The sequence below is a fragment of the Fulmarus glacialis genome, unplaced genomic scaffold, assembly GCF_000690835.1.
Source record: "Fulmarus glacialis isolate BGI_N327 unplaced genomic scaffold, ASM69083v1 scaffold21043, whole genome shotgun sequence".
NCBI classification, from domain to species: Eukaryota; Metazoa; Chordata; class Aves; order Procellariiformes; family Procellariidae; genus Fulmarus; species Fulmarus glacialis.
The window spans coordinates 1-11,653 of NW_009202594.1; the positions used below are offsets into that span (position 1 = coordinate 1).

General features: G+C 36.6%; 1 protein-coding gene across 1 annotated transcript; it reads left to right on the forward strand.

The window, feature by feature from the left end:
- Positions 1 to 120: 120 nt before the first annotated feature.
- Positions 121 to 11,248, forward strand: MAT2B (methionine adenosyltransferase II, beta; the record flags this gene model as incomplete). Its single annotated transcript, XM_009574352.1, has 7 exons — positions 121 to 310; positions 3,573 to 3,767; positions 4,671 to 4,785; positions 5,084 to 5,236; positions 8,036 to 8,229; positions 9,188 to 9,301; positions 10,349 to 11,248. Coding segments are annotated over 7 exons (1,132 nt in total), but the record flags the coding sequence as incomplete, so codon positions are not given.
- Positions 11,249 to 11,653: the final 405 nt, after the last annotated feature.

Here is an 11,653-nt window from a genome sequence, read left to right on the forward strand (position 1 = left end):
TCGCTTTCACGGTGCTTCGGGTGCCGCCCTCCCCCTTGGGGGCTGCCCGCGGGCTCGGGAAACCGGCATGAGCGTGTGTCTCCTCACGTGAATTACTGTAAAGGTATTTTCGTTCTGCAGCGGGAAGCTGTGTCTGCTCAGCCCGCTAAGCCGCTCAGTCTTGGCGGCCCTGCTGCGCGGGGAAGATTCCTCTGCCCTAGGGAACGCTGCAGTGACTCCCCGTATCGTTACTGCTGTAGGCTTGCTGTTGGCTGTTGTCACCTTTATTGTCAATAACGTTCGACAGGTGCAGCTTTTAACTGCTGCAGGGGTGAGCGCGTCAGGTGTAGGTTAACTGCGTAACAACTTCTTGTCAGCGTCAAGGTGTATTTGCGTGTCAGTCCGTGACTTCAGGAAAGCCTGTTGGTTTTCCTTTTGCTTTTTGTTGCTGTAGGCGATGTCAGAGCTGAATGAAGAGCTCAGTGCAGTGACGTCCCTGCAGTGACTTGTCATCACCTTCTGTTGCAAATCTCAGTAGCTTCCGTTTTTAGTGGGCGTTCCTTAAAATTCGTATTTTTGAGTTCATCGTGATTTTGTCAATTTTAGTTTTTATTTAAAGCTTAAAAAGTACTTGTATCTTGGTTTTCACCTCGAAATGCATCACGTTTTACTATTTTTGTAAATTATACTCTTATTTTGTATTTTGGTAGTGTCTACAAAGTAATCTGAGGTCTCGTAAATGCTATTTTTTAATCTTACGATGTTGTTGCTTGTATGTTTTTTTCTGAGTGAGACTGCCGAGTACAAATCTTTTTTATTGCATTAATAATTTCTCAATATTGAACATCAGATAAAGCAAAATGAAATTAGATGCTTTATTATAAAGGTCAAAATTGTGCACTTGAGTAGTATTATCCAAAATCAGTTGCTAAGAGAACTTTTTGCACATTTGATGGCTCTGAATATGATTGCTTCTTAGTTGAGAAACATATGTAAAAGATTTCTTAGCAGATGGGCTAATCTGAACAAGAACTTGCATTTAAGACTATAAAACTCGCAGGCAGAAGGCTTACATTTGAATTCTAGAATGTCTTTTATTCTTTACATATGGTGACTCTCTATAAAATTACTGCAAGTTCAAAGTGTACTTTCAAACTGGTTAGGATAACAGTTAAGAGCAGTCTTATCTTTTAGTTGCATTACATTATTAATACTCCAGCCATATGTAAGAAAAAATACGTAAATTAACAAAAGTCAAAAAGAAGATGCTACTCCATATGTGGTTTCAGTTGAGTACTGATACTACTAGATAGTAGATACAGATTTTTGCCACCTTCTTTTCTAGAGGACCGTGACTAATTCCTTGCAAGACAAGGCAAGTAACAGCAATTAACTTTTTAGCTTTGCTAGCTATTGAAGACGATTTGGTTGCTACACTGAGGTATTGGGTGCTGTTAATACGTATTCACTTGTCTGTGTGTGGACAGCTGTGAGGCAACAGCAGTAGCTTCTGCAAGTCTGTGAGAGCATCTGCAGTGGGAACTGTAAACCTCGGAGGTCCTCTGGACTCGGAAGTTCCGTGGTCTGTGGTTTCTGAGACAGAAATGCTGTTGCAGCTGGGTGACATTCTGGAAGCAGCAAGGCAGCATGTAGGGAAAAAATGGAGGTCTTGTATTACCAGAACGTTTAACTTCTGGCAAGGTGAAATACGTTTAAACCGGTAGTCACTTTGTGTTGAATTTATGGGAAACATCTATCACTTACCTTGGTTTCTCAGAAACAAGTGACTAAAATCAGTTAGTCTTGCAGACAAGAGCAACGAGATGCAAACTGTGCCTAACTTGGCGAAAGCTGTGATTGTGTTCAGTTCAAGCTGTGCTGCTAACGTAACATCCTCTTTATGATGCGTAGAATAAACAAACTTAGATGAATGATGCTTAAAATGCTTACAAACGACGCATGTTTTTGCGTTGGTCACTTTCTACTTATTAAAGATACTCTGTGATGTTTTTGGAGAACCTTTCAAATCTTTTCTGCAGCAAGTCTTTGATGTTTATTAGCGAGTACCTTCTGGCTATAAAACCACTGATAATCTGTCCTGTGACGGTCTATCCAGACTTTGCTAAGATAAAAAGTACATAACAAAAAAGGAAAATAGTACTCGCATGTTCTTGCTTATGCTTTTCAGAGAAACATGCGCGGCCTTAAAAATTTGTAAATAAACTTGTGTTCTGAGGTCAAATTGACTGTAAGGATAAAGGTAACTTTTAAAAACATTACTTCCTGTAGTTTGTCATTTTCAAGAAACTGTCCAGATAGAAATTATTAATTTTCATTCAGTATTGATGGGAATAAATCTGAAGATTTAGAGTTGAGGAAAATGCATGCAGTGTGCTGGGAACTTTAAGCAATTGTTTTGGGATAGGCTGTTTCCACAATGCACCTCTGCATATAGCCTTATGGAATAAAAACTTTTTAACTTTAAGGGTGAAAGACAGACAGTAATTTGGAAGCAATTTCTGTTGCTTCCTGTGCTGCAATCAAAAAGTAGTGGTCTGTTAGAATGCTGAAAATGTAGGAATGCTCAGAAGTGACTGGGCTATTTGAATTGCATAGTAGAGCGCATTTACAAAATTATAATCAATTATTACAAATCGTCCTTGTGTATAAAGTGGGCAGGAAATCCAAGATTTATGGATTCTGCACAGCTGAAGTTTTGTTCTGTATGAGCATGTGAGCATATGCTTTTGTTTTTAGCAGGCTCTTGTTCCATAATACGTGCAGAAGGAAAGCATGAAAGGAAAATAAAGATTGCACAGACAGACATGAATCTTGTGTTTGCTGTCTTGAAAACTTAATGGTCTAGTGAGTGCTGGAGAGGAAAGAACTTGTGTGAACTGGTGTACACAACTGTCTCAAGAACTGACATGTGTGGTATCTGAAGTAAAGCTTTAGTATGTTGTATAGATTGAGAGCTTGAATTATCAAATCGCTTTCAGATGCATTTTGTAAAACTGAGGAGAGAGAGCTGTGTCTTGGTTTTACTTACTATTAGACTAGTGTGTTGAATAATGATGAATTACTGTTCTATTTAATAATAAAATTCAAGTCTTCAGTTCTCACAATCGTTGTAGATAGGCCCACAGTGAGTTGTATTGTATTGCTGCAACCTCTAATGGGCACAGTCTATCCAAAATTATTTGTTGCAGGATATGGATCGTAAATATTTTGGGTCCATTTTCAAAAGAAGTTATTTCCCTCATTTCAAATTGCAAAAAGTTACCAGATTTTGAATGAACTTAAAATTCTGTCTTCATTAGTGGTTTGTTTTGTTTTCTCCTCTTGTTGTAGAAGTAAATGAGTTTTCCATTTAACTTTTGTTTTCAGTATCTTCAAAAATACGTGTAAGTACTTGACTAGGTACAGTATTGGTGCTCCCATATGTTTGTGTTCCATGAGACACTCCAAAACACTCATGTGGCAAGGAAAGCTATTTAGTACAGTAGCACTGACTGTAGCCTTGCATACTTTTTAAGAAAAAACAGCAATAAATAACAGCACAAAGAAAACTTTCCCTGTTCTCATTTCCCTAGGAAGATGTTGATATTCCCAGTAGGCGAGTTTTCATTACTGGTGCTACGGGACTTCTTGGCAGAGCTGTGTTTAAAGAATTCAATGAAAATAATTGGAATGCAGTTGGCTGTGGATACAGGAGAGCTCAGCCCAAATTTGAACAGATTAATCTTCTGGACTCTATTGCAGTTCATGACATTATCCATGATTTTCAGGTGAGTTTCTGGAGTATGAAGTATATGGATAGGGTACTTTATACATATGGTAATCAGCTGACAGTGCTGTTCTGATACTGAGTTCATGTGGCTTTAGTGGGGCTAATGCTTTGGCAGAGCTCTGAAAAATTCTATGGCTGCCTTTTCTGCCACATCTGGAGCGTAGGTTTGCTCTGTAGATAGAGGTAGTTCTGAACTTTGCTGCCATCGCCATAGATAGACTGCAAGTAACAGATTTACGTGTCAGCACACTGGCATTGATAGTTGAAAGAAACAGATAAATGTGAGTTACTGACATAGTAATATGAAGCAGTTCTTTTGAAGAATACTTGAATACAACAGCAGTAACTGCATGCCTAGCGTGCAGTGCAGTAAGAAGTTCAATGTTTTTTCAGTCTGATTTGCAAGGGGAATATATAAAACCTGATATACTTTATGCAGGGTGCCATTTATAAAATGGCTTTAAATATCTTGTTAAGAGTCTGCATATGTCAAATAAGCCATGTAATTAGTTTGGCTAATGTTTTTTTAAGTATCATTATGTGTGTGTGAGATATATATATTATATTATTATTATATTTTATATTATTATACCAAGTTAAAAAACCCAACAACTTCAATCTTGCTGTAAAACTGAAGCTACTGAAGATCATAATTGCAAAATTAATGATCAATTTTTTTTGGTATTCTAATACGAAATCCTGAAGTAACATGGTTCTGTTTTACTTCCTAAGGAAAACACGCTCCTCAGAATGCTATGATTAAAAATACTACTACCACTTATATTACTTCTCACAGCTTAGTGAAATGCCTCTTTGCCTGAGGGAGTTCACTGCTATAGTTAGGGCACAACTGCAATCTCTTGACAATGTTTGTTATTTAAAATTAGTCTTTAATTTCCAGCCTCATGTTATAGTGCATTGTGCTGCTGAGAGAAGGCCAGATGTTGTAGAAAGTCAACCAGATGCTGCTTCTCAGCTCAATGTGGCTGCTTCAGGGAACTTGGCAAGAGAAGCGGGTAAGGAGACCATCTAATGGATTTGGTTTCTTGTTAAAATACCGCATTTACTTATAGAGGAACATAAATATGAATAAGTTACTCAAAGCGCTGAATGTCATTTCTGCGATTAGTGTGCAGTCATCCATTTTCTGTAAGGGTAGCATGCATGTTGATGTGCAGGATCAGTGAACAGACAAAACACTGGGAATGAATGGGGCTAGAAGATGAGGTCTTTTGGAGATTTGTTTAAAGTTTTATTGGGATTTCAAACACGGCAGGAATTAAAATAGATTATGTATAAACATTTTCCTCCTAGCTGGAGTTGGAGCGTTTCTGATCTACATTAGTACAGACTACGTATTCGATGGAACAAGCCCACCTTATAAGGAGACTGATGTACCAAATCCCCTGAATTTATATGGTAAAACCAAACTGGAGGGTGAAAAGGCAGTCCTGGAAAATAATGAAGGTAAGGACACACTCACACATTTTTTAATAGAGGCTTTCTATTTTTACTTAGCTGTATATTAGCTTAATAGACTCATAAGTCAGTGGTAAAGTTGCAAAACCATGGAAACGAGGTTTAGAAAAGAATGGGATTAGGAGTCAGTCTCCTTGCTCATAAACGATTCCTATTGCTTACAGGTTGACTAAAGCTTTATTTCTTACTTGTTCCGATCTTCATTTGTGTTACTAGTCTCTGCTGATGGATGTTCACAAGCCTTTGTCTACTGGGAATCAACTATTCCTAAGCAAAGATAAAATACATCATCGATATATTGTAATGTCACAAGCTTTACCACACTTAATATATAGCTGCTGTTACTCATGGGGATGCATTGCAATTGTTCTAAACGTATGTTTACTTGAAGGGAAAAACAGACTTGCGATTCAATAATAATGCAGATAAAATCAACATAGGCTTCTGTTGTTACTCTTTCCGTTTTTGTGCTGATCTCCTGTTTTGCTCTCATTACGTAACCCATCAGGCCATCCATTTTATTTTTACCCACCTAGCTTACCACACACATCAGATTCATGCTTGTAACACTTTCTAAAGGGTTAGTAACATAGTTCTGTTTTTAAGCAACTAATTTTTTTTATTTTTTATTTAAATCTTTTCTTAATGAAAAATGGTATTCAAAATATGCAAACATAGTTTTAAAAATTCTACTTAATAAAGGAAAAAAGTTTGGGACTGAACGTGTTCTGTTGCATTTAAAACTTATTTCTCGTACAAAAGAGAGGTTTGGTTGTTTCTAGTTAGTATGCTGTCAGTTTCCATTCACAGATTATAAGGAAAGAAGCACTTCTATTTTCTCAAAGAATTTGAAGAAATGTGTCAGTATGGTACTTGCACTGTGATTCTGCTCTGCCTAACCAGAGAATTGAGCAATTGATAAATTATTGTGATGGTCTTTCAGTAAGTAAATATGTACTATGTTTGAAAATGATAGGCCTTAATTTAGGTTTGTCATTACTAGTAAGAAATAGACTTTCTAAAAAAATACTCTGATAGGAAAAGTCTTATTGAAGTAAAAATCAATTTAAATAGTTACTCACTCCACCTCTTACTTAAATGCCATCTCTGAATTTGACTGTGATGCTGTTTGCTCCCTCTTCTAGATTGGTAATGAAGATAAGACTGCACCAAATTCACGTACGTGTGGGTATCTTACTAGATCCTTCCCCCAACTCAACACTTCAGTTTTGTTTCATAACCTTTTTGAGCATGATCTGTCAGGCAGTAGTGGGTTGCAGCAGTGGTAATATTAGCAGAAGGAATTTCGAGATGGTGCTGAGTAAGATGCTTGAAAATGTCAATTCTATTGTTTCATACAAATATAAATATTTTACGTGTATTAGTCTTCCAACCTTTAATTTGCTAATATTGTACAGGTAGAATTCAGTCCATTAAATGCTTGTAGTTGCGTGAAGAACTTCCCTGTCCATTTCTGTTGTATAATGCAAGAATCTCCACTAATAATTTGGCTTTTTGCGTATTTTTTTAAAATATATTTTACTTTGATTAGGAGAGGATACAAGTTATATTTAGTACTCATGCTTGTTAACCGAAAAAGTTGCAGTAGGTCTTCAGAACCCTTGGTAATGAAGGTAATGCTCTCCAAGTCTCAGGTAGCACTTTCAGAACAAAAAGGCGGCAGTCTTTTTCTCAAAAAATGAATACTTCTCAAGATATTAAAAAAGAGGTATTTCAAGCAGTATTTAAAGAGAGGAAGAACATATTTGCTGAATGACCAAATAACTGTTTCTAGAGCAGCAGGAAATCAGTGTCACATTGGGTTTTTTATTGTATTTGTTTTTCTTGTGTAAGTACTTATTTCAGTTTATTTTTCTGTAAGAATAAGTTGTGTGTTAGCTTTTTCTTTTTGTCTTTCTAATAGCTATAGCATTTTCCTACAAATCTTTAAGAATTGCAATCATTTGGTGACTTCCACTTCTAATATCAGGACTGATTTTATTTTTTTTTCTTTAACTAAAAATATCTGTATTGCTTATAATGAATTTGTCATAGCCTTCTTGGATTTCCCCTCAAAGAGGCCTTTTGAGTTTTCATGACTGAGATAGACTAGTACAATGTATTCCATCATAAAATATCCTTCTCTTTGCACTTGTTTACTGTTAGTTTAATTTCTCAAATTGCAATCTTGAAATCTAGTATTGTTTACTACTGTATTCTGTGAACCTATTCCTTATTTGTCAAGCTTTTTATTTATTCCAAGGTTCATGTCTTTTTTTCTGGTAAATAATATCCTCCTTTATGCAGGAGACTTCTGCATGCTGGACGAAAAATCTTTGTAATTGATGCCTGAATATGGTGATTTGTGATTGGTGTGAATTTTTGTTCTTGCTCTTACCCAGGGAGGATGGGGAGTGCTGGAGTAACTGCATAGTGCAGGGGTTTCTTTCATTTTTTAATTCTTGTTCTAACGCAAACAGGCCTTTTTTTTTTTTCTTTTTTTTTTTTCCTTGCAGCGTTAATGAAAGCTTGTTAACTTTATAGAAATCAATGGCATAAATGAAAATAAGTTTATATAAACTTAGTGTTTATAAACTGTTTTAATTGATATAAATTAGAATTGTATTCTGAGGGCAAATATATTAATTGCATTTTCTTTGTGATTTGTAGATGCTTAATATCACCAACATATTTCTTAATGCTTCCAAAACACTTTTCAGATTATGCGACAGCATTCACACCTATTCATAACAATGTTAATACTTGTTAAAATATTCTTTCTTTTAGATGCTGCAGTACTTAGGATTCCTGTCTTGTATGGAGAGGTAGAAAGACTGGAGGAAAGTGCTGTGACTGTTATGTTTGATAAAGTGCAGTTCAGTAATAAATCTGCCAACATGGACCACTGGCAACAAAGATTTCCTACTAATGTCAAGGATGTAGCAACTGTTTGCAGACAACTAGCAGAGAAGAGAATGTTGGTAAGAATTTAAAGAAACAAGCCTCTTCAAGGTAAAAACAGTTGGAGTTCTTGGCTTTGTTTCTGAACAACTGAGAACTGCATATAACCTGCATTATTCTATGCATTTCTGGAACACTGGGAGGGAGGAAAGAACTAGCTGTAATACCACAGTATCTTTACGTGACAGTGTGTGGATATTCTGATATTTGAAACAAAAGCGCGTGAAGTGATGGGACAGATCCTTCTGAAAATTGCCCTGGGTCTTTAATATACAGGAGAGAAATGCAAATACCTAACTTACTCTAATATGCCTTTTAAAAATTGCCATTTTGGACTTAAAAAACCCCACGGTGGTTGAATGTAATTCTCAAAGATGCCCTTGCTTATTGTATTAAGAACACTGAGGTGGCAAAAATAAGCCACGGGACTTAAATACTTCAGTGTGTTTATTTACCACAGCACCTTCAAATTACCACCTTTGCAAGGTAACAACCAACCAACCACCTTTATTTTTCATACATGTATCTTTGAAAAAAATGGACCATGCACATATGGTGGACATGGCGCAATCGATTTGTTTGATAAGAGTTGTACGTGGTTTGCAGAATTCATTCAGAATGAATGTGGTGCCTTTTACATTTGTGTTCGAGTTAGAACAGCCAAGTGCCTCCTCCCCAGCTATTTGACCGTGGTTGGTTGGTTGGCTCGCTCCTTTCCCTCCTGTTAATTCTATAGAATATAAGCTGTTTGCGAAAAGTCAGGCCAGATGTATGTAACACCAGTTTTCAGTCTCAATCCCTAGGCAGGTGCTCTCTGAAAATGCACAAGACATTTCCAGAACATCAGTGAGATGTTGTTAACATGCCTTTCAGGATAGGATGTTGCTGGAAGATTATTCTGCACAATTCTTGCACAGGAATTAGTCTGAGGGCTAGCTAGCTGCTTTTCTTCACTTCTGTTTCCTGTTTCTTCCGTAGGACCCATCAGTAAAAGGAACATTTCACTGGTCTGGCAATGAACAGATGACTAAGTATGAAATGGCATGTGCAATTGCAGATGCTTTCAACCTTCCCAGCAGCCACTTGAGACCAGTAAGTCATGTGTTGTTCGACCTGTAGAAAGATGGATGTACTTTATCGTTTCCAGCAGTATGTCTTATGCTAGCTATACAAGTAAGCTTCCTCTTCAGGACAATCTGTGTGAGTATGTCTGGCACAGCAGATGTATTGCTGAGGATGCTGTCTGGTATCTAACTCAGGAGAACAACAGCTGCTTTGACCTGCTGAATTACGAAAATTACCCAGTCAGTCAGTAACCAGTTTTGCAGTCTGTAGTGTAATGGTATTTCTGAAGAACAGTTCCCTTTAGTCATGAGTAAATCCATATTTTTTGTTGTATTTTTGTCCTTAAAAAAGCTTACAGATTCACAGAACGTTAACTTGAAGGTAGGAGTCTGTAAGAACTTTTCAATGTCCAGATTTATTTCTGAATATGTGCACTTAAGAAATCCAAATCATTTTTGCTCTGCTTAAAACACCTGTCCTGCAGCTTTATTGACACGTAAAGGTAAGACTACTCTTAAAGACATACTGATAATGTTTTGAGAATATAACATGTAAATAGTATTTTATTTATATCCAAAATAAATTCTGAATTAGTAAAGGCTGGAACTGAAATGTGGCCTGGAAGATGGAGAGAAGAAGAATGGAGAACACTAAGTTAGTGTGAATTTTTTCTGCCCCGATCTGTTTGTCTTCAAGTATATCAATCAAGACATGGTTCTGTCAACATTTTACAGCACTTTTTACCTTGTGATTATAGTCATAGGGTGAAAAAAGGAGTAAAACGTAGAAAACCATAAAGGGTGAGCAGTAACTTAAGACACTTCACGTAACTCTGCCTGTCATCTCTTACGTTGAAATGAAATTAACCATAAAACAAGCAAACAAACAAACAAGAAAACCCCAGCCCCAAACAAAAAAAACCCCACAAAATAGTTGGAAGGGAGGAGGGAAATGTACCTAGATAGAAAGCTATGAAGGAAAACTTCTAAATGAGCATATATAGGAATAAATATTTTTCTGTCATTTCTCATTACTTGTTGGTGTCTTGGGGTTTTTTCCCTGTTTATTTTTTAGATTACTGATTGTCCCGTTGTGGGTGCTCTTCGTCCGAGGAATGCTCAGCTAGACTGCTCCAAGTTGGAGATGCTGGGGATAGGTCAGAGAACACCATTTCGAGCCGGGATCAAAGAATCACTTTGGCCTTTCCTTGTTGACAAGAGATGGAGGCAGACAGTCTTCCATTAGTTTGTAACTTTTTTAGTAAAAGTATGGTATATGGCACTTTTTTAAAAGAAAAAAATAGTTTTGTATGAGTGTTCTTAAATTGTGACATTTACGAGTTTTCATTTAATCAGGTAAACATATGGTTTTGCACTAGTGAAATTGTTAGCCTAAAAAAAGTTCAGTGACGAAAACTGAGCCTATTTGATGTCATGGATCTTTCCTTCCATTCGTACCAGTCTAACTTAATGTCTATTTCTAGCAGATTGTGGTTCTTGGTAATCAGTACCATTTGATGCTAAGAAGGACTCAGATCACTTGTAGACTTACTTTTGGCTGAAATATGTCGTTGATGCTTAAGGTCTGTGCCATTGTTGTATATACCATTTCTCTTTATTAAAAGACATGGTCAGTTACTTTATCACCCAAAATCTGAGTTTTTTTTTTTTTAACTTCTGAAGGTGGTGTTCTTATGAAGTTAAACTGAAGTAGGAATCGTTAAATGTTTGTTTTGCTTGAGCTCTGATCAAAATGTTTTTTAAAAAAAGTGAAACTTTATTTTTGCAATTATTTAGTGTACTTTTTATGCTTGAAATATTTTCAGAACGTTCTGTAACTTGAATGCTTGCAGCTTCATATTTGTACAATAAGTTGTATGCATTTGTTTTAACGGTGACTTACAAAAGCTAGAAGAGGGTTGGGAGGGTGAGGAACAAATAGTTTTGACTGGTTTTTTTGGGGTGGGAGACTGGAGTTGGAGGATTTTTTTTTTTTCAAGTGGGGAGTTGTTTTTTGTATAAAAGCATGAAATATCTTCATCTTTCTCTTTCCTTTGGGTAGTATTTGGGATTGGTGAAATTAATGGGAGGAAGATGTTTGTTAGTCAATACATGTCAGACGGAGAGGAAAGCTATTTCAAGACTTTGTAGCACTGCGGCTTCTTTTGCACAGACTCTCAGATCTTGCACTATTGTATCTTGTTCTGGAACAGCAAAGCGCATATGTTGAAGGTTTGCACCATAATAATGTAACCGCAATAGTCTAATATAAGTAAATCTTTAATCTGCTTTAGTCTAGTCCTTAAAGTTGGACACAGTACCCAGGTAAAGTGGAGGAAGAACACCATTTGTAAAGGTTAACTTCCTTCTGAAGTTGTAG